At 61.8% G+C, this 20,792-nt stretch overlaps 3 protein-coding genes across 8 annotated transcripts in view; all 3 read left to right on the plus strand.

Moving 5' to 3' along the window:
* Window positions 1-4,290, plus strand: part of PIP5K1C (phosphatidylinositol-4-phosphate 5-kinase type 1 gamma) — a 52,810-nt gene extending 48,520 nt beyond the window's left edge. For 4 of the 5 annotated variants that reach the window (XM_036399193.2, XM_036399195.2, XM_036399196.2 and 1 more), the window contains 2 exons: window positions 1,368-1,451; window positions 2,298-4,290. In XM_036399193.2, coding sequence (XP_036255086.1) covers window positions 1,368-1,451; window positions 2,298-2,300 — 87 coding nt within the window. In that variant the 3' untranslated portion in view covers window positions 2,301-4,290. The remainder of the gene's footprint in view (window positions 1-1,367; window positions 1,452-2,297) is intronic. The other variant, XM_036399199.2, reaches the window with a different exon arrangement.
* A 2,045-nt stretch (window positions 4,291-6,335) lies between these two features.
* Window positions 6,336-11,920, plus strand: CACTIN (cactin, spliceosome C complex subunit). 2 transcript variants are annotated; one of them, XM_036399191.2, is made up of 10 exons: window positions 6,336-6,665; window positions 7,181-7,682; window positions 8,532-8,627; window positions 9,007-9,152; window positions 9,236-9,398; window positions 9,503-9,620; window positions 9,814-10,006; window positions 10,334-10,456; window positions 10,566-10,858; window positions 11,256-11,920. In XM_036399191.2, the coding sequence occupies exons 1-10, from the start codon at window positions 6,388-6,390 to the stop codon at window positions 11,744-11,746; spliced, it is 2,403 nt and encodes an 800-aa protein (XP_036255084.1). In that variant the 5' UTR covers window positions 6,336-6,387; the 3' UTR covers window positions 11,747-11,920. The 2 variants fall into 2 exon arrangements, with proteins under 2 accessions (XP_036255084.1, XP_036255085.1); XM_036399192.2 differs by having other exon boundaries at window positions 6,337-6,665; window positions 10,590-10,858.
* Window positions 11,921-14,793: 2,873 nt separating this feature from the next.
* On the plus strand, window positions 14,794-20,753 carry TBXA2R (thromboxane A2 receptor). The gene is made up of 3 exons (XM_036399518.2): window positions 14,794-14,825; window positions 19,013-19,922; window positions 20,338-20,753. Exons 2-3 carry the CDS (start codon window positions 19,116-19,118, stop codon window positions 20,587-20,589), a joined length of 1,059 nt encoding a protein of 352 aa, XP_036255411.1. The 5' UTR covers window positions 14,794-14,825; window positions 19,013-19,115; the 3' UTR covers window positions 20,590-20,753.
* The last annotated feature ends 39 nt before the right edge of the window (window positions 20,754-20,792 follow it).

Here is a 20,792-nt window from a genome sequence, read left to right on the forward strand (position 1 = left end):
GCTGGGCAAACAGGCAACTCCTCCTGCAGCCCCTCCTGCGCCTCAGCTGGGTTTGGCTGCTCTGGCACCGGGAGGGGTAATGCCAAGCACTGGGTGCTGTTTTATCTCCTGCAGCTCCCTGCATGCATCCAAGCTCCTAAAAGGTTCTGAAAGAAACTGGCTGGAGCATGTGATTCAGTCAGGATGGACAAACCATCATGGATGAAAAAGAGGATGTGGGACAAGCTTGATGTGGTGGGGAGGTTTCCTGTACCTCTGACAGAGCCCTGTGAGAAGCTCCAGACAGTGGCTTCTCAGCCTTCCTTCCTCCCAGCAGTCTCTTCTAATGGAGCTGCAGTTACTGTGGGGTTCAGCATGTGGAGCCCAGTGCTTCAAAGCTTCTCTGGCTTCTTTTAGTTCCTTGTACATTGTAGACTGTCACGCTCAGTTCCTGGGCTGGGAACACTGCAGGCTTCTTCCAAACACCCAGGTCTGCACTGTCTTCCTTTGCAAATGCCAGGCTGGGTCAAAGGGGGCAGTTTCTTCTCTGTGGGAGCTCCTCTGGAGACAAAAGAGCCTGTTTGCAATGTAAATGGGGGACCCCTGGGAACACTGGCAGCAGAGACCAGCCCTTGAATCTGTGCTGTGTAGGCAGCAGTGTGTGTCTTCTCACAACAGTGCCCAGTGCTTTGATAACTGTCCCTCAAGGCACACCTCCTTCCCCTCATTCTTTCCAGGGTCCCGTTGTGTTTTGCCTCCTGTGTTGTACTTGTTCCCATCACCCCACTGTCCCCAAAATCTCAGCAATAACTGTTTCCTTTCTGTGGCCACCATCCTCCATGGTCTCACCCCAGCTCCACTGCCTTCTGCAGAGAAGGAGGAAGGCACAACAAACAAATCCAGTTTCCCTGTAAAAGCCCTCCTGGATATCAGTTTGTAGCATGCACAGGTCTCTGGAAATGGGAGGGTGAGAGCAGGTAGCAGGAGCCAGGAGCTGTCACTGTTCTTAGGTAAGTCACTTCCCAGATCTCTCAGTTTCTCTGCAGCCAGGATGATGCCATGGCTGGGAGCTGAGGTTTCCCTGACATCTCAAAAGCTCTAAAACTCTGTCCCTATGAGAGGAGAGGGTGTGCCACCCCCACTGCAGCTGGCACAGGTCCCCTGTCCCAGTTGGCAGGGAGCTGGTGTGTGCTGAGGATGAGGAGGGCTCCTCTGCTGAGAGCTGCCTCTGGGCTCAGTGCTCTCCCTCCAGGTGGACAGCTGTTCTTACTGTATTGTTTCCTGCTCTTTTTATTTTCTCCTTTTATTTTTTCCTCTTCTCTCCTTTGCTCCCTGCTCTGCTGCTGCTCTCCCTGCATTCTCCCTGCCGTCTCTGGCCACTCTGGCAGCCGACAGACGAGAGGAGTTGGGTTTACTCCCCGCTCCACTATAGCACTCAGCTGCACTCTGTCTCCGATGAGGAGAGCGATACAGTAAGTGTCCAAGAGCCGTGTGTGGGTGCCCGCTGTGTCGGGCTCGCAGTTTGTGCTCCCCCTGCAGGGTCAGCGCGGCCTGTGGCAGCGTGGGGCTCCTGCATGGCTGCGGCAGAGCCCGGCTGCCTCTCAGGTCAGCTCTGTGCTGGCAGAGCCCTGGCCTGCTCAGCAGGGGCTGTGGCTCATTCCCAGTTGTTTGGTGCAGGAAAAACTTTGGGGAGCTCAGGTTTCCCAGACATGTTGCCATTTCTGGAGGATGTAGAACAGCCTCTGGTTGTGCTGGGAAGTTGGCGGGACAGAGCCCTGACTGATGTGGGCACTGGTGCTCAGGGGTTGATCCTCTTTCCTCTCACAACCAGAAAGATATGGAGGGGCTGGGGCATGTCCAGAGAAGTGAGTGGACATGCGGAAGGGGCTGGAACACAAGTGTGATGAGGAGCAGCTGGGGGGGCTCAGCCTGGAGAAAAGGAGGCTCAGGGGGACCTCGCTCTCCACAACTCCCTGACAGGAGGGGACAGCCAGGGGGGAGTCAGGTTCTGCTCCCAGGGAACAAGGGACAGAAGAGGAAACAGCCTCAAACTGTGCTAGGGGAGGTTTAGGTTGGATATTTGGTAAAATGTCTTGACTGAAAAGGGGTTGTCAGGTTGAACAGCCTGCCCAGGGCAGTGGTGGTGTCAGTATCCCTTGAAGTGTTCAAATGACATGTGGCTGTGGCACTTGGGGACATGGGTTAGTGGTGAACATGGTGGTGGTGCTGGGCTAATGCTGAATTTGGTATTCTTGGAGATCTTTTCCCACCCTAATGATTCCATGATTCTGTGACTCTGTTCTCTCTGCCTTTTGCAGTAATCTCTATGCAGACACAGAAGTCCCAGAGAGCAGCGATTCCCTCTGCAGGTCGATGTGTTCCCTTTTCGTTGATGCAGCCATTCCAGTGGGATGGGGAAGAGCTTGCTGACACCAGTATTGCTGCACTGCAGGATCCCGGGCACTCTGTTTCAGAATGGAGCAAAACTATAACCATGTATTTCTACTCACCCCAGACGTGGGCAGCAAAGAAACCACCCTCTCACCCGCAGCTCCCAGCAGAGAATTCTAGCTGGGTGTAGAGAATCCTGGGTAGTAACACAGTGTTTTCCAGATGTGCACTACCATAGCTACCTATCCATGTGTGATACTGTGAACCTTTTTAATTTTTTAATCATGTATTTATTTCTTTTATCTTTGCACAGAGACAGCACAAATGTGCTTTTTTAAACATTTAGTTTACTGCACTTTTTTTTTTTTCTTTTTTCTTTCTGGTTTTTTTTTTTGGTCATATATTTGTGCATCAAAAAGGAGCATGAGACTTCACCGAAGAATGGGTAGGAGCACGTTGCTGGGGAGGGCAGGGAGCGGAGTGGCTTCATGTGAGGCAGCAGTGTGGTCTCACCAGCTGAGGGAGTCAGGAGGTTTAAGGCTGTCCAGACACTGCCACGGTTTTTCCAAGTGGCCCAAGGCAAATCACTAAACCACTCTGTGCCTCGGTTTCCCCCGTGCTAATGGGTGCACAGTACCTGCTTCCGTTACAGCACTTAAACCCTGGGATGAAAGGTGCTATGAAAATGAAATGTATTAAAGGCCATGGAATAGAATTGCTCCCATGTTACCATAGTCCAAAGCAGCCATGCCATTTCACTTGGATCTAAACTCTCTAGTGACTTCTCCTGTCTGTGACACCGTGCGGGCCAGCACACAGTTCCTGGTGACAGTGACGTGGACTCCTCAGCTCTCCCCGAAGTCCTGATGGGTTCCAGCTCCCTCTGTGCTGCACTGCTGCCACCCCTCCCTCTGTGCTTGGAGTCCACACCTCATCCAAGTGGCCACCGCCTGCTCCAGCCCCACAGGCACGGACAGATGGAACTGGGCACCTCCTGAGCCCGGCCACGCTGGAGGGCAATTTCCCCACTCTGCCCACCCCACGTGGGGCTTGTCCAGACCCTGCATCCTCCTGGAGCCACTCAGCCCCTCACGTGCTCGTGGGTGTACCCTGGGGTCACGGACACTGGGCTCACACGTCCCCTCTGCCCCGCAGGGCAGGCAGGGACACAAGGGCACGTCCAGTCCCTGGAGGCAGCAATGGGAGCCTGGCTCTGCCACGGAATTGTGCCAGCACTGCTGTGCTCACGGACTCTTGGACAGAAAGCTGGGTGACTGGGGTGCTGCCTGGGGTCGCATCTGCTGCTGGAAATCCCTGCTGTGGGTGAGAGGGTTTGCTTTGCAAGGGCTGTGGGCTACAGGTGAGAGAATTTGATGTCGGGGGTAGTGCTCAGGCTCATCCATCAGCAGGACACATATCATAGCATAGTCTGGAATCCAGCAATCCTGTCCTCATCTCCCAGAGAGAAAACAGGAAGTCCTTTAGACCAGAGGGAGACAGGTCTTGTTTGTGTGCTTTATGAACCTCGCTTGAGAAAGAGTCTCTTTATTCCCTTTACAATCTTCACTGTCCTTGGGATTCCAGCTAGAGGGGTGGGGAAGCGGGACCCTCCTCTCAGGCCTCAGCCCCCACAATCTCTTCACAGCAGCACTCAGGAGTGGTTATGTTGGGTCCCAGAAGGTAGCTGGGCTGATGGGAAGCTCTTCCTTCTGTACTGTACTGAACTTAGTGAGAATCTTCAGGAATTGATGTTTTTTTCTTGCCCAGAATACAGGACCTGGACTTCCCTTCCCTGCCTGTAGATGCAGAAGGCTGTGAGTTGTGCTTCTTGGAAGCACAGTCGGGGGATTGTGCAAGTTGCTGCTGTTCATGTATCCATGTATTTACCAAATAGTCTATCAAAAGTCTCTTGAGAAACTCTCCCCTTTCTGTCACTGCTTGGCAGCTCGTTCTCCCAGCTGCAGCTCCAGTCCCATCCCACTTTCCTGTGGCACCAAGGGGGCTCTGCAGGCTGGGGGGCTCAGGGGTTGGTGGAGGGGAATGGAGCCATGCAATACCTACAGCCTCACCTGCCTTTGGGCTCAAGGCAAGGGGCTTTAAAAAGCTAAAAATTCAACGTCTTTTTCCTCCAGCAGTGTGTGTAGAACGGCCAGAGGGAGCCACATCCCTGCTGCAGCTGCTGCTGTTGGGTGCTGTGCTGGAGGAGGGGACTCTGGGGGGGAACCAGGGTGGGCTTCAGCTGTTCTGAGCCAGGCCCCTGCCCTGGGACCACCTCAGTCAGGGGCTGGAGGGTTTGGCCTCATCGGGACTTTCCAGCCACCTGAAATCAAGCATCTTTTTTGAGGTGGTTCAAGCATCATTGGTGGAGATTTTATTTCTTCCCCTCATTTCTAGGGGGTCTCTAAAGCTGCTTGGTGTGTGCAGGGAGTGTCCCAGAGAATGAGCTTTGTGAGCTGGAGCTGTGCTTGGGTCCTGAGAGGGGGTGAACCCAGAGCTCCTGCACCATGTTCATTCAATTCAAAGAATTGTCTTCCCTTTTTGAGATGATCCTTGTGCCATTCTGTAATGCTGGACCCTTTGGAGCAGGTCTGGATGGGCTGGGGTGGTCCTGTAAGAGGACAGGCAAAGGCTTAGAACAGCTTTGTCAAGGGGACAAGGAGGAACCTTCCTGTAAACAGATGTTGATTTGAAATGGAAACTGCCCCTGTTCAGGCTGGCACAATCCCTGCTGTCACCTCCTGTGCCAGCAGCTCCCAGTGCTGGGGAACTGCTTCCCAGGGAGGCTGGAAGGACCTTGGATTTTAGAGCTCATTCTTGGCCCCCTGTGCATGGCACTGCAGGGGAGCAGCAGAAGCTCTGGAGCATGTCCTGCTGCCTGGGCAGGAACAGCACTTGCCCATAGGAGAGAGCATCCTTGCTCTGAGTGTTCCTCCATCTGCACCTCAGCTCATTCTGGGCTTGAGGTGCTGTTCTGAGCCAGGCTCCCTTTAATGACCCAGCAGGTGCTGTCCAGGCTCTCCACCATTAAAGGAGGCACCACAAGTCCTGTACTCTGAGATTTGATCCCACAGGACAGCCCCTTCCCACACAGGTCTGTGCCACTGCTGTCCCACGGTCCCAGGTGGGATCTCAGACTGTGGGACGTGCCCTGACCACTGCCTGGAGCTGGGGCTGCGGGTGAGCTCTCCCTGCCAGGAGAAAATGGGCATCTCTGTCCTTGAGTTTGCAGTCAGGCTCCTGTAAAGGCTCTGGGGGCAAACCCAGGAGCTTGCAGAGACCCTCAACGGGCGCACAGGGGATGCAGCGTTTGAATCCCCGGCCATGTGTGCTGGAATTGCATGGTGGGGAGCGTTTTAGTGAAGCCAGAGCACTCACAGGCCTCGGTCCAAGGCGGGCAGAGGCGTTTGCAGGATTCCATAGGGCCCCGCATTCCCCTCCTCATTGCCAGCCACTGCTCCAGCGCTTCCCAAATGGACAAGGAGACAGCCAGGTCATGGCTGAGGGGGTTTCTGTCCATGGCTACCCCGCCAAGTCTGTCCGGTGGCTGTCCCCGCGGATGTCGCTGATCCCCCGCGTGTCCATGTCCCACCGTGTGTCCATGTCCGGCGGAGGGGGCGCGGCCGGACGGGGACGCCGCTGTTGGGGCGCGATCCTGCCTCTGCTCCGGAGGCTCGAGGCCTGGGCCTGCTTTTCTTTTCTCAGTTGTTTTGAGGGTTTTTCCCCTCCTTCTCCGGGGAGCCCGTTTCCAGAGCTCTGTACCCGCTCCATAAAGCGTTCCGCAGTCTGTGCTGAGCTCCGCGCCCTCCGCCTCCCTCTGTGTGCGCCGCGGGTACGGCCGGGCCGGCAACGGCGGGGATGGGCCAGGCCCCGCCCCCGCCCAGGGCTGCCCGCCAGCCGCCTGCCCGCGCCGGGGCCGCTGCTGGGGCCGCTGCTGGGGCGGGACGGGCACAGGCGGGCGGCGGGGCAGCCTGGTGAGCTGAGGCCCCACGAGGCCCCGGGGCGGAGCCGCCGCTGCCGATGGGCTCCGGGTCGCGCAGCCCGGGCCGAGGCGGCCGCTCGGAGCGGGAGCGGGATCGGGAAAAGGAACGGGACCGGGACAAGGAACGGGACCGGGACCGGGACCGGGACCGGGACCGGGACCGGGACCGGGACCGGGGCAAGGATAAGGATCGGGATCGGGACCGGGAAAGGCGCTCGCGGTCCGGGAGCCACGGGCGGCGATACCGCAGCCGGAGCAAGAGCCGGAGCCGGAGTCGGAGTCGGAGTCGGGGCCGACGCCGGGAGCCGAGCTCGGGGTGAGTGCGCGCCTCGCCCGGAGCGGCCGCGCCGTGGCTGTGCGGAAGCGGGCCCGGGGCAGCGGGGCTGGCGTGCCGGGGCCCGTGCGGCCCCAACCGGCCCTGTCCGCACCGCCGGGCCCGGCCGGGGACGGGAGAGGGAGCTCGGCCCTGCCGGTCTCGTGAAGGGCCGGGGACTCGGGGCGGGCGGGCGGCCCCGAGCGCTGTTCGTGACACCGGCCTGGGGCGGTCGAGATGGGGGGTGCAGGTACCAGGAGTAGTCAGGGGTGGGAGATGCAGATACCGGGGGCGGTCAGGGGTGGGGGTGCAGGTACCGGGGACAGTCAGGGGTGGGGATGCAGGTACCGGGGGCGGTCAGGGGTGGGGGTGCAGGTGGTACCGGGTGCGGTCGGGGGGGGGATGCAGGTACCCCTCGCTGTCTCGGTGCTGCCGGTGGCGCCGGTGCTGGGCCGGCCTCACCCGTGCCCGGCACGGCCGTGCCCTCCTCCCGCTGAAGCCCGACTATGCGCCCCCAGCTCGGAGTCCAGCGATGAGAGACAGAAATGGAAAAAGAAGAAAAGAAGCCGCAGCCGGGAGCGGCGCCGTAAGGACCGGAGGAAACAGCGCTCACGGTCCCGCTCACGGTCCCGGGGCCGCTCCTCCGGCTCCAGCCCGGAGCGCGGGCGGGACAGGGCAGCGCGGAGCCGGGAGCGGCGTCGCAGGAGAGATGGATCCAAATCCTCCGTGTCCTCCGTCAGCTCCCCCTCCCCACCGCGGCCCCGCGGCCGGGAGGAGCCGGGGCAGCAGCTGAGCCTGCAGGAGCGGCTGAGGCTGAGGGAGGAGAAGAAGAAACAGGCGGCTCTGATGAAGGCCCTGGAGACGCCCGAGGAGAAGCGGGCACGGAGGTTGGCCAAGAAGGAGGCCAAGGAGAGAAAGAAGCGGGAGAAGATGGGCTGGGGTGAGGAGTACATGGGCTACACCAACACCGACAATCCCTTTGGGGACAACAACCTGCTGGGCACGTTCATCTGGAGCAAGGTGAGCTCTGCCCTGGCCCTGCAGCCAAATGAAACAGGCAGGGGCAGCCAGGGGGATCTGTGCCTCAGGTGGGGTCTGTATCCAGGGTGAGGAGACCAGAAGATGGGTGGAGAACGGGAGAGGGTCCTGGAGCTGCTGGGAGCTGCAGGCTGAGTGCTGGGCACCATTTACTGAGTCAGGGATGTGGAGATGGTAATGGAGATGCTGCACTTCTGCTATAGGAATGACAGAGAGCTGGGGGTGTTCAGGGTTAGGGAAAAGAGAAGGTTCTCTGGAGAAGAGGAGGCTCTGGGGAGACCTTAGAGCTCCTGCCAGTGGCTACAAAGGCTCCAGGAGAGCTGCAGAGGAACTTGATAAGGGATGGAGGGACAGGACACAGGGAATGGCTTCTGCCAGAGGGCAGGGCTGGATGGGATCTTGGCAATCAGGAATTGTTCCCTGGCAGGGTGGGCAGGCCCTGGCACAGGGTGCCCAGAGCAGCTGGGGCTGCCCCTGCATCCCTGGCAGTGCCCAAGGCCAGGCTGGACAGGGCTGGGAGCAGCCTGGGACAGTGGGAGGTGTCCCTGTCATGGCAGGGGTCGAATGAGATGATCTTTTAGGTCCCTTTCCCTCATGATTCCCTGGTACTGTTGTCCTGGCACTCACCCTCACCAGGCCGCATGGGCTATGTGGGCTGAGCCTGGGTTTGCTGAGGGGCTCAGGAGTGGTGTTTGAGTGATTTAGGGACTTTCACCAGCATCAGACCTCACTGGAGCACCAGAAACAGGTGAAGGGAGTAGCATTTGTTGGACAGCAAGGGGCCGTGGAGGTCCTTGGGTTCCACAGCTCCCCTTGGCCATTCTGTTTAAGGCACTGGAAAAGAAAGGGATCAGCCATCTGGACGAGAAGGACCTGAAGGAGAGGAACAAGCGAATCCAGGAGGACAATCGCCTGGAGCTGCAGAAGGTGGGATAAGATGTCCTTTCCATGTCACTGTCTGACGGAGAGCCCTGGTTCTCACTGGGAAGGCCCCATTTTCTTCTCCTGGGTGTGTCCAGTCTGTAGGATTGTGAGGGCCATAGAACCTTGGCTTCTGCTATTCCAGGATGAGAAACCTCTTCCCTTAGGTTTGAGCCCAGGAGCTCAGGAGGTGCTGAGGAGGACAATGCCAGGTTACGACATTGAGGCACTCAGTTGTGCCTGTGTCCCCTGTCTCACACAGGGCTGGCAGGAGCCAAGGCCACTCAGGGACAGGTCATGTCGTGGCTGTGTCCTTGAACAGGGGTCTGTGGTGTCTGCACAGGGGCCCATCCACAGTGGCCTCACAGCTCTGTCACCTGGGCAGGTGAAGCAGCTGCGCCTGGAGCGGGAGCGGGAAAAAGCCATGAGGGAGCAGGAGCTGGAGATGCTGCAGCGGGAGAAGGAGGCAGAGCACTTCAAAACCTGGGAAGAGCAGGAGGACAACTTCCACCTGCAGCAGGCCAAGCTGAGGTAGGTGTGCACCTGCTCAGAGCCAGGCCTGGCAGGGAGCAGAGGATGACACTGCTCACTGTCCCCCACTGTCCCTTCGCCAGGTCTAAGATCCGGATTCGGGATGGGAGGGCAAAACCCATCGATCTTCTGGCCAAGTACATCAGCGCAGAGGACGATGACCTGGCTGTGGAGATGCATGAGCCCTACACCTTCCTCAACGGCTTGACTGTCTCTGACATGGAGGACCTGGTGGAGGACATCCAGGTGCCTGCTCTGCTGGCCTTCTGCCTGGGCTCAGGGCTTCTCTACCAGCTCTGCTCTCCTGCCTCTGGTGTGGAGCAGGTGCCTGATGTATCTTCTGCCTGCAGGTGTACATGGAGCTGGAGCAAGGAAAGAACGTGGACTTCTGGAGGGACATGACCATCATCACAGAGGATGAGATAGCCAAGCTCCGCAAGCTGGAGGCCTCTGGGAAAGGAGGACCAGGTGAGCAGAGCCTGGTGTGGGTGTTGGGGTCACCCTGTGTGCTCAGGCTCAGAAGGGCTCTCTCAGACCTGCTGGATGCAGGCTGTGGCTCTGGCAGCTGTCCCTGGCTGGGGCCCAGCCTCCTGCTGTCAGCAGAAGTGGGATGGGTGCAGCTGGGTGCCTGGACACTGACCGGCTGCCCTCGCCTGTCCAGGGGAGCGTCGGGATGGTGTCAATGCCTCGGTCAGCTCAGATGTACAGTCGGTGTTCAAGGGGAAGACGTACAACCAGCTGCAAGCTCTGTACCAGGGCATCGAGAGCAAGATCCGGGCAGGAGGGCCCAACCTGGACATCGGGTACTGGGAGAGCCTCCTGCAGCAGCTGAAGGCTTACATGGCTCGGGCCAGGTGAGAGCAGAGTGGCAGCAGTGCAGACCCTGCAGTGGGCAGAGCTGGGAAGGCATAAACCCAACTGGAGGAGGAAATAGGGGAGGGTGTTCTGTGTTTTCTGAGATGGCTGATTTCCAAGAGGGGAGCAGGGCAGGACACACAGGCCCTTTTCTGCAGTGGTGATGTTTAGTGAGGTCTCCAAGAAGGAAGTGAACTGGGGCTTATTCAGCCCAAAGCCATCCAAGCCTGGCAGGTTTCTGCCCATGGAGGTGGTGTCAAAGCTTTGGGCAGTGGGAGTGAGGTGGTTCTGCTGGGTAGGACCCAACAGCTCCTCTCCTCTCTCAGGTTGCGGGAGCGGCACCAGGACGTGCTGCGTCAGAAGCTGTACAAGCTGAAGCAGGAGCAGGGTGTGGAGAGCGAACCACTCTTCCCCATCATCAAGCGGGAGCCGGCTTCCCCCAGTGACAGGTGAGCAAACACCTGGGCCTGTCCCCGGGCACAAAGGCAGTCTTGTGCCCTCACCCTTCCCGAGGCAGAGCTCAGGTGAGCAGCCAGCGAGGGTACCATCCCCGTCCAGTCCTCTCTTCTCCCTTCCATGCAGGCTGGATCCCGAGGAGAGCCTGGAGGCACAGCCAGGGCCATCCTCAGAGCCAGAGGCAGAGCAGGACACAGAGGCCAAGGGAGAGGCAGAGGGGGAGGCCGTGCTGATGGAGGAGGATCTGATCCAGCAGAGCCTGGATGATTATGACGCGGGCAAGTACAGCCCCCGGCTGCTGGGCCCCAACGAGCTGCCCTTCGACGCCCACGTGCTGGAGGCTGAGGAGGACACGCACCGGCTGCTGCTCCTGCGCCAGCAGCTCCAGGTGACAGGTGAGCCCCAGGGCAGCTTGCCCAGCATGGGGGTGTGCAGTGATTTGGGGTGCAGGACTGGAGTGGACACTGTCCTCAGGAAGAGCAAGAGCTGGATCTTAGTCAGGCACACAGAGCTGAAATGGTGCTCAGGCTGCTGGTGCTCCCTGGGAGACCTCCCTCAATACCACCAAGGTGTTTGGGTGCAGACAGGCAGGAGGGGTGTTTTGGTTGAGTTTTCCAGCACAACTCAGCCCAGTGCCCGGGCAGAGCCCACAGGGCAGCCCGTGCATTCCCGTATGCAGTTCTGCATGCTCTGCACAGCAGCTCCTTCTCTCTGCGTGCCTTGGAGCAACATTGCATGGGCCAGGCCTGGCCTGGCACTGCAGAACCTGATGTCCCTTCTCCTCCCCTATAGGTGACGCTTCTGAGAGCACCGATGACATCTTCTTCCGCAAGGCCAAGGAGGGCATGGGCGCGGACGAGGCGCAGTTCAGCGTGGAGATGCCACTCACGGGCAAGGCCTACCTGTGGGCTGACAAGTACCGGCCCCGCAAGCCCCGCTTCTTCAACCGCGTGCACACAGGCTTCGAGTGGAACAAGTACAACCAGACCCACTACGACTTCGACAACCCCCCGCCCAAGATTGTGCAGGGCTATAAGTTCAACATCTTCTACCCCGACCTCATTGACAAGCGCTCGACACCCGAGTACTTCCTGGAGGCCTGCCAGGACAACAAGGACTTCGCCATCCTGCGCTTCCATGCGGGGCCACCCTACGAGGACATCGCCTTCAAGATTGTCAACAGGGAGTGGGAGTATTCCCACCGCCACGGCTTCCGCTGCCAGTTTGCCAATGGCATCTTCCAGCTCTGGTTCCACTTCAAGCGTTACCGGTACCGCCGGTGAGGCTCAGCACCCTCGGACACCTGGCAGGGCCTCATCCCATGGCACAGACACTGCTCTATGCATGGCCCCAAGGCCCGGCCCAGCGCTGGGCACATTCCTGAGGTTTTTCTCTGTCCTTGCATTTATCATGAAGAACACTGAGACTTTGGTATAAATAAAATAAGGGTTGTTTTAGCCATGAGATCCTGGGCATGGGCACCCCCAGTGCTCCTGCATGATGACATCACCAGCCAGTGCCACACTGGGAACTCCCCTGGGGACTGGGTAGTGCTTGGGCTGGGTGTCCTCACCCCACCCCACAGAGTCAGCCCCTGTGCTCCTTGGCCCACTCCAGCCTCCTCCCAATCCCAGCATCTCCCTTTACCAGTCCAGCTGCTGCTCCCCAGCTGGAGTCACAGGGCCCTTGACTGCACCAGCTCAGCCCTGCCCTGTGTCCTGCTTCATAGAGGGGGCCCATTCCTGGCATGTCCTCCCATGGGATCTGACTTCCCAGCCTGGGAGCACTGCCACATCCCTCAGTCCTGGCTGGGGCATGGGAGGCTTTAGTGCTGCACGGCGCCTGCTCTGGTGGAGCAGAGGAGAGGCATGCTGGTTGAGATATTTCCTTACAGGGGAAAATCCGGATTCCAGAGCCTGCAGTCCCTCCCACGCCATGCCTTTGAGGCTCTCCCTGCCCTGGGCAAGAAGCAGTTGCAGTCCCCAGTATCCTGTTGATGAGGTGGGAGTTCCTGAGGGCCTCTAATGATGTTCAGATGGGTTTTGGGCACCTTAGGGGCACTTCAGGGTTGAGCTGGGACTGGCTGGTGTTGGTCCCACCAGATGATGACCAAGGGCACAGCCACACTCTTCTGGGATCACCCCACATGGCTCCATCCCCACAAGCTCCCAAACCCCAGGGTGTATGCCTGTTCAGGCAGGCAGGATGAGGTGCTGGTGAGTAGTGCCCAGGAGTGCAGGAAACCTCTGCCCTGGCTTCACCAAGAGACCATTTCCTACCTGCATCCACTGTCTCCCCAGTACAGGCCCATGGTGCAGGGACTTAGGGGTCTGCCCAGGTCCCCCAGCAGTAGGACAGAGGCAAGCCTGCTGTGCAGGGGCATCCAAGCCCTTGGGGGCTGCCCCATGGCTCAGGGAAGTTGCCTTGTCCTGCCCCTGGCTCTGCTGCAGAGCCACCATGGATGCTGGTGCTCAGGGGGCTCCTGATCCTGCCCTGGTCACCCACACTTGTGGGGCTTGGCCTGCCTGCAGATGGGGGGGGACCTGTCCTGCACATGGGTACCCCCTCCCCATCCCGCCGGACATCCCCAGGGCCTGCACCGGACACGTTCCCTGGCCTCTCCTTCCTGGCAGTTATTTCCTGCTGCTCCCTGTGCAGGGGGGGTTTGGGGCTCGGCGCAGGAAGTGAGTGAAGGCCTGGCCAGGGAGGAGGAAACGGGGAAAAAAACCCAAACCCCAAAACTGGTGGTTGGTGCTCTCCCTGCTCAGCTGCCAGGCAGAGCCTCCCTCCCCACAGCCCATCCTTTTCCCTCTTGGGCACACACAGAGGTGGGGGAGCTCCCCCAAAACCGTCCCACTGTATCTCCAGCTGGAACAGGGTCCATGTCCTCTTCCAGGCACGGCGTTTCCCTGCACGTCTGACTGCAGGCCCTGGATGGGGCCGCAGGAGCCTGAGCCCCGAGAGCTGCTGCAGCCTCCAGGCATGTGCTGGGGCCAGATCAGAATCTGGATCCGGCTGAAGCCCCTGACGGCTTTTCCCTGACCTGGCTGCTCTCAGTGCTCCTCCCAGTCCTCATCTCCCCCGCGTTTCGGGACAAACAGGGCACGCAGCGGCTCGGCCGGGTGGTGCCCGGGCGGGGCAGTCGGTGGAGCTGCCCCGTGTCCCATCATCCGTGATGGGCTCAGCTCTCCCGGGCACACCCGGCCCCACCTGGGGCAGCAGCGGCTGCCGAGCCCCGCGTTCCGCTGCCGGCGGGGCCGCTCCTGTCCCGGCACTCGGGGCCAGCTGCGATCCAGCTCCACGGGCCTTCCGCCGGGGCTCTCGCTGCCACAATCTTTGCTCCAGCCCAAGGGCTGGTGGGATGATGGGCTCTGCAGTCCCTCACTGCCGAGCCGGGGCCAGGAAAACCTGCCGGGCATCCAGCTGAGCGCGGAGCCGCTGTGCCCCTTGCTCGCTCGGGGTGTCCCCCGCGGACCCAGGCGCTCCCAGCTCCAAGGCCAGGGCCGAGCTCTGCCCTCCTCGGCGGAGCACGAGCAGCAGCGATGGAGGCTGTCGCTCCTGAGAGCAGGGGAGGGAGGGAACGCTGCCTGGGGACGTGCCACCCCAGCTGGTCTCGGGTTTGGACAGCGCAGCGACATCCCGAGCTCGGAGCTGCCGGGCTGGGAAAAGCCCCGGGAGGCGAATCCGGCAGGGCGGGGACGGCCGGGGCTGCGGGAGCACCCAGGGACCTCAGCCCTCGGCCACCCCAGCGCCCGGAGCCGCCGCCTCTCCCCGCTCGGGTCCGGGGTGGCTGCGGGGCTCGGGGGGACGCCCCCTCTGTTGGACCCCACCGCGGTGCGGGTCCCGCCGGGGGCGGCACGGCCGGAGCACCCACCCCCGCCTCCCAGGGACTCGCCCGAGTAAACGAGTGAGTAACGGGGCGGGAGCGCAGCCCCGAGCGGACCCAGCCGCGGGTGCCTCCGCCAGGGGGGCTCCGGGCGCCGGCACCGGGGGGGCTGCACCGGGGGGCGCTGCCCGGAGCGGGGGCGATGGGGTCGGGGGCCACCCCCGCCTGAAGGCCCGTCCCGAGCAGGGAGGGAGCGGAGAGGGACGGGGCCGGTTCCGGGGGGCGCGGCGAGCCCGGCCCTTCCCCCGCCCCGCGGCAGAGCCGAGCCGGGCCGGGCTGAGCCGAGCCGGGCCGGGCTGAGCCGAGCCGAGCCGAGCCGAGCCGGGCTGAGCCGAGCCGGGCCGGGCTGAGCCGAGCCGAGCCGAGCCGAGCCGGGCTGAGCCGAACCGGGCTGAGCCGAGCCGAGCCGAGCCGAGCCGAGCCGGGCCGGGCTGAGCCGAGCCGAGCCGAGCCGGGTGGGTCCCGCCGGCTGCGAGGTAGGGCTCGGGTCCGCGCGGGGAGGGAGGCGTTGGACGGGGGCGAGAGATTCGGGGCCAAGGGACAAAGAGGCCCGAAGGCTGGGATGGACGGACAGAGACGGGGATGGGCGGACAGACCGCCGGGATGGCTCGGCGGGGCTCTGGGGGCTGTGTAGGACGGTCGGGTCTCCAGCGGCTCCTGGGGCGCTCGGCTCCTCCAACAGCCCAGAGGATCGGGGGCGTTTCGAGGGAGGGGAAGCGGAGACCCCATCGTGGGGGACGGACACGTGGTGACCCCGCTCCCCCCACTGTCTGTCTGTCTGTCCCGGGACCGAGGGTCCGCGTCAGGAATCTTCGGCGTCCCGTCAGAACCAGGATTTGCTTTCGGGGCTCCCCCGCCGGGACGGGTCCCCCCCGCCTGCCCCCGTGTGCCGCTGGCTCCTCTGGGAAGAGCCGGAGAAGGACGAGGAAAGGCTCAGGAAAGGGCCGGGAAAGGAAGGGTCCATTTCGGGCTATCGGAATGGGCGGCCCAGCAGCCTTGAAGCCCTCGAGATGCCGCGGCGCTGCGGGCGGAGGCAGCCGCGGGGCGGGGGGCCCGGGTGCCCCAGGGCTTCTGCACTCCAGGACACTCGGGCTGATCCTCCAGCCACCGCCTGCCCGGCCCCGGGGCCCTGGAGAATGGGGATGGTGCCAGCTGTTTCCCAGTCAGACAAGAGGTTGGGGACCTCTGCCCTGGGCCACAGCAGGGACAGGGAAAACACCAGCGAGGACAGTTACCATGCCTGGCAGGAACCACCCCGTGTGTCACTGCTTCCCAGAAATGTCCTCTGTCCTGGGAGTCCCTGGGATGTCTCTGCCCTAGGCCAGGCTAACTTCTTCAAGAGATGGTCCTTGTGATTATTGTGGGTCCAGGGAGGAACACTGATGCTCTGCCAAGTCCTCATCCCCATGGCCTTTCCTGTCCTGGATGATGACCTCGACTGTGATTTGTTACCCCGAGCCCCAGGCTGGAGGGAGGTGGCAGTGGGACCACACCCATCGCTGACAGGTGACACAGTGTCCCGTGGGACCCCCTGCACCAGGGGGAGGAGACAGAAGGGATCGTGCAGGAAGGTCATTGGCCTGGAGAGGACAGCGAGCAGAGAGTGGGATAAATACAAACACAAGGGATAAATGCAGACGCCCTGCAGCATCCTCTGCACGGCTGCCCTGTGGCTCAGCACCACATCCAGGGGCAGAGCCCAGGCCGAGGGAACCATGGGGTGTGGGGGGAGTCACTGCTGTCTGGTTTGGGGGTCCTTTGCTGGTGTGTGGTGCCTGTCCCAGCCCCCACCCCGGCCTGATCTTGCAATCCCTGTCCAGGCCCATGCCCAGTCCTGCCTGGGGGAGCCTGGGGAAGCAGCAGGCTGGGGCAGAAGCTGATAAGGAGCAGCCTACCACACTCCCCATCTGCCTTTCCCTCCCTCCCCTCGGATGTGGCCAGGGCAGGAAGCAGTGCCCAGCAGGGGCAGGACAGCCTTGGTGCATCTGTAGCAGGACTCAAACCTGCCAGGAGCCCCCCACACCCCGCTGCCAGTGCCTCACAGCCTCCAGCAGGACATTTTAGAGCTGGCTCCTCTCCTGTAGGATTTTACCCCAGCACCCCTTGCCAAACCCTTGCTTCCCTGGCACGTCCATTTTTCTGGGTCCAGAACCCAAAACCTGAGCACAGGGGGTCAGTGGGGGCAGTCCCTGGGCTCAGGATTTCTCTTCTGCAGGACCTGCTGTCCCCACATGCATCCTCCTGCAGTGACTGCCTGTGATGGGGGGAAATGGCAAGTGGGGACCCCCAGCCCCACAGGAGCCCCTTCCCAGAGGCAGCATTGGTGTGTTCTTGCACAGAAGAGGCTCCCTCGCTCCCAGCCCTGCAGCTGCTGGGTGGCCCCTTGTAAATATTTGGCTCCCTCTGAGTGCTGTGTCCAGCTGAGGCAGCTCTGCACAGGGGGGTCCCAGTGCTCAGCCCCTGAGCCCAGCTCAGAGTCCCCCCAGCCCCAGGGTTTCTGTCCAGGCCCAGTGAGGTCCAGGCTGTGCTTTTGTCAGGGCAGGAGGTGCAGGGAGGACAGGGAGGGGATGTGGAGAATGGTGGGATTTGGAGCTTCTGGGGCTGCTGCCTCCTTGCCTGGCCAAGGTGCCACTGCAGGGAGACCCCCCTGCCACTGGACACTGTAGGGAGGGGTCATTCCCTGCCCCAGTGAGGCAGCCAAGAGCACCCTGTGGCTGGGAGCACCCAGGTAACAGGGACAGCAGGGGGGCTCTTGGACCCCCTGTGAACAGAGGGAGCACCCTGGGACAAGGGGAACATGTTGGGGACAGCACCCAGAGCAGCGTGGGCAGGTGGGTGGCAAGGGACAGCTGGAGTGGGACTGGCACACCAGGCACTCGCGTGGCACCGCTGGGGGGCAGGGGTGACTTTGTCACCTCTCAGAGGACATGGGAAAGGCTGGTGACTCCTCAGGGTCTCAGAATGTCATGCTGAGGCCTCAGCCCGTGTCTGCAGGGCTGACGCCTCTGGGGCTGAGGCAGTCCCTCGGGGAGCAGTGAGAACAAACAGCAGCGAGTTTTCACTCTGGGCTCATGGAAAAAGCCAGGCCCACCCTCACAGTGATTCACCAGCGTGCTCTGCCAGCCCCCCACACAGGACAGGAGAGGGATGGGGCCGAGCCACCACTGCCATCCCTGGCCCCTTTCCCTGCCCCCAGGGCTGCAGGTCCCGGGGCACGGGCAGGGTGCTGGGGCAGGAGCAGGGTGCCGGTGCTCTGTGTGTCCTTATCCCCGTGTGACACCAGATGAGGCCCCAGAGGATGTTGCAATGCCTGGCCCCATCCCAGCCCGGGCGGGCTGTGGGATCAGCGCCTGCCTCGGGTGTGTGCAGGGACTCCCGGCCCTGTGGCCACCCTCACACCAGGGGCCAGAGAGGGGCTGGCAGTGAGGGGTGTCTGGGTGAGGGACAGGGCATGGGGATCCAGAGCCAGGCCAGTGATGGACCAACAGCCAGGGCAGGCAATGATCAGAGTTGGTGTGAGGTTTGACTTCTGTGAGGGACAGAAGACAGGTGGCAGTGCCACCGTGCACAAGGGAGGAGCACTGCAGTGGGGGCTTTGCAGGGGTGATGTGTTGGGGTAGGGCTGGGCATCCCACTGGGCATTCTACTGGGGCCACTGGGCTGAGGACCATGTCAGCCAGGAGGGTGGGCTGGGGCAAGTGGGGTGGCAAGAACATCCACAGCCTGGAGAAATGGGTCCCAGGAGGGCAGGAGGGGTGTGGTCCCTGTGGGGGTCTGTGCCCCAGGTTGTCCCCACTATTGCCATGTCTGTGTCCTGCCCCACATCATCCCATTTGCAGGCTGGACTAATTTGCAATGCTCACAGCCATGTAGCACCAGGAGTTGGACTTGATGAACCTTGTGGGTGCCTTCCAACTCAGGATATCCCATGATTCTATAATTTTCAGATGCTTCCTGGCCCAAGCAAGGCAGAGTGGCACTGACCAGGCTGTCCACCACCACAGCCATCCCTGTCACATCCTGTCCTGGTGACAAACCCACAGCTCCCACTGTGAGGGATGCCAGGAAGCCAGAGCCGGTCTGTCACCCACACTGGCTGTGGTTTGGACACAGTGCCAGGGTTGCAGCACAGCCTCAAACCTGTACCTCAGGTTTCCCCAGCACACTGGAGGAATGGGGCATCTTCACAATGAGCCAGGGGTTTATGCTCAAGGACGGGCAGAGTGTCAGGATCATGCCCTGGTGCCGCCACTCTGTGCCTGCATCCTTCAGGGTGTGTCCCCCACTGTGATGGAGGGTGATGGCCCAGGGATCTCTGGCTGAGTCCCCCTGGGGCAGGAAGGAGCCAGGCTGTCAATGCTGAGCTTCCCCCAGCACCCTCTGTGCCAGGATTCAGACTCATGGCTGCAGCCCCACGTGGCTCCAGGCCCAGGACAGTTAATCCCAGCAGCTGGAGGGCTGCAGCCCTCGGCACCCTCTGCAGCTGCGCCTGGGGGCAGCATGAGCCGGGTCCCACCCGGGTGTTCTCCTCCATGGGCTGGCGTCCCACCCTGGTGTCCCTCTCCACAGCCCCTGGAGGACCCCATATCTGCAAGCTGAGGATGGATGATGGGTGGGCCTGGCCATAGGGAGAAGCCCTAAATTCCCTCTGTTCCCCCTGCAGGGCAAGGCGGGATTGGTGCCGGCAGCAGTGGGAGGCTCCAGCCATGGAGCAGAGCCAGGCCGGGGCCTGAGGCTGCTGGAAGGAGCAGGAGGGGGTGCAGGACATGGAGCCCCCCAACAGCAGCACGGCCGGGCGGGCAGCCTCGTGCTTCGGGGTGTTCAACGCCAGCGATGGCCGTGCCAGCGCACAGAACAGCATCGCCTCTCCCTGGTTCTCCACGGCCTTCGGCCTCATCGGCCTCTGCTCCAACCTCTTTGCCCTCTGCGTCCTGGTCAGCTCCTCCCGCAAGCTCTCCAGCCAGGCCCGCTCCTCCTTCCTCATCTTCCTCTGCGGGCTGGTGGTCACAGACTTCATGGGGCTGCTGGTGACAGCCTCGGTCATCATCCCCTACCACTTCACCAAGTTCTCCTGGGCCAAGGTTGACCCTGGCTGCCACCTCTGCAACTTCCTCGGCTTCTCCATGGTCTTCTTCGGGCAGTGCCCGCTGCTGCTGGGGGCCACCATGGCCGGGGAGCGCTTCGTGGGCATCAACCGCCCCTTCTCCCGCTCCACCAGCCTCTCCAAGCGCCGTGCCTGGGCCATCGTGGGGCTGGTGTGGGGCTTCTCCTGCTTGCTGGGACTGTTGCCGCTGTTCGGGCTGGGGCGCTACACGCTGCAGTTCCCCGGCTCCTGGTGCTTCCTCACCCTCCTGCCCGACACTGGCGACGTTGTCTTCTGCCTGCTCTTTGCACTGCTGGGCATCCTCTCCGTGCTGCTCTCCTTTGTCCTCAACACCGTCAGCGTGGTCACGCTCTGCCGCGTCTACCACGACCGCGAGTCGGTGCAGCGGCGCCGGGACAGCGAGGTGGAGATGATGGTGCAGCTCGTGGGCATCATGATCATCGCCACCATCTGCTGGATGCCCCTCCTGGTGAGGCCTCTGTCCTGGTGTGCCCCCTCACCACCCCTCCGTGTCCCTCCTGGCTCTTCATATTCCTCCTGTTCCTCCTTGTGGCGTCTCAGTCTTGGTGTGCTCCCCCCAGTGTCACTTCTGGGGCTTGGTGTCCCCCACCCCTCACAGTGAGGTCCCAGCTTTGGTTGTGTCCTCTCCATGTCCCTGCTAGGGAGGTCCCAGATCTGCAGATGTCTCTTTGGTAAGACTTCCCCTGCTGGTGTCCCCCTGCCACCTCTCTACACCCCGAGTGGGCCCTGGTGACAGACAGAGCAGTGCCCCAAACCAGGCCAGGACTCCTCCCAGGGGCTCAGTGCCTTGACCTTCATCACTTCCCTATCCTGGAGCAGCTCATGGATCCTCCACTGACACTTTTGTCCCCTTCTCCCCCCAGATCTTCATTGTGCAGATGGTCCTGCAGCACCTGCCTGGCCAGGCCCAGGTGCTGCCCACGGACACGCAGGAGATGCTGCTGATCTACATCCGCATGGTCACCTGGAACCAGATCCTGGACCCCTGGGTGTACATCCTGTTCCGCCGGGCCGTGCTGCAGCGTGTGTACCCCCGGCTGCCCCCCCGGCCCTCCCTCGCCTCCCTCAGCCCCTCCCTGCCCCGCAAGCTCACCGCCGGCTCCGTGCTGCAGTAGCACCAGGGGACGGGCACTGGGCAGGGGGACACGGCCATCCCCCCCTCACCCACGGTGGATCCTCATCACCTGCATCCAGGCCCCTTCCCCCCACAAGCCCGATAGCCAAGGGGCTGTCAGGGGGCTGCTTCCCCTCCCGTCCCCAATAAAGCACAGCTGGTGCAGCTCTTGGTGCCTGCTGGAGGTGACCACCTGAGGGGGGC

The sequence above is a fragment of the Molothrus ater genome, chromosome 26 (genome assembly GCF_012460135.2).
Source record: "Molothrus ater isolate BHLD 08-10-18 breed brown headed cowbird chromosome 26, BPBGC_Mater_1.1, whole genome shotgun sequence".
NCBI lineage: Eukaryota > Metazoa > Chordata > Aves > Passeriformes > Icteridae > Molothrus > Molothrus ater.

What these genes read in the sequence shown, in the direction of transcription:
- CACTIN (XM_036399191.2), top strand. Translation starts at nt 6,388, where the DNA reads ATGGGCTCCGGGTCGCGCAGCCCGGGCCGAGGCGGCCGCTCGGAGCGG. An exon ending in CGCCGGGAGCCGAGCTCGGG is followed by an intron (nt 6,666 to 7,180) that starts GTGAGTGCGCGC and finishes ATGCGCCCCCAG; the next exon opens with CTCGGAGTCCAGCGATGAGA. An exon ending in ACCTGGTGGAGGACATCCAG is followed by an intron (nt 9,399 to 9,502) that starts GTGCCTGCTCTG and finishes TTCTGCCTGCAG; the next exon opens with GTGTACATGGAGCTGGAGCA.
- TBXA2R (XM_036399518.2), top strand. Translation starts at nt 19,116, where the DNA reads ATGGAGCCCCCCAACAGCAGCACGGCCGGGCGGGCAGCCTCGTGCTTC. An exon ending in TCTGCTGGATGCCCCTCCTG is followed by an intron (nt 19,923 to 20,337) that starts GTGAGGCCTCTG and finishes TTCTCCCCCCAG; the next exon opens with ATCTTCATTGTGCAGATGGT.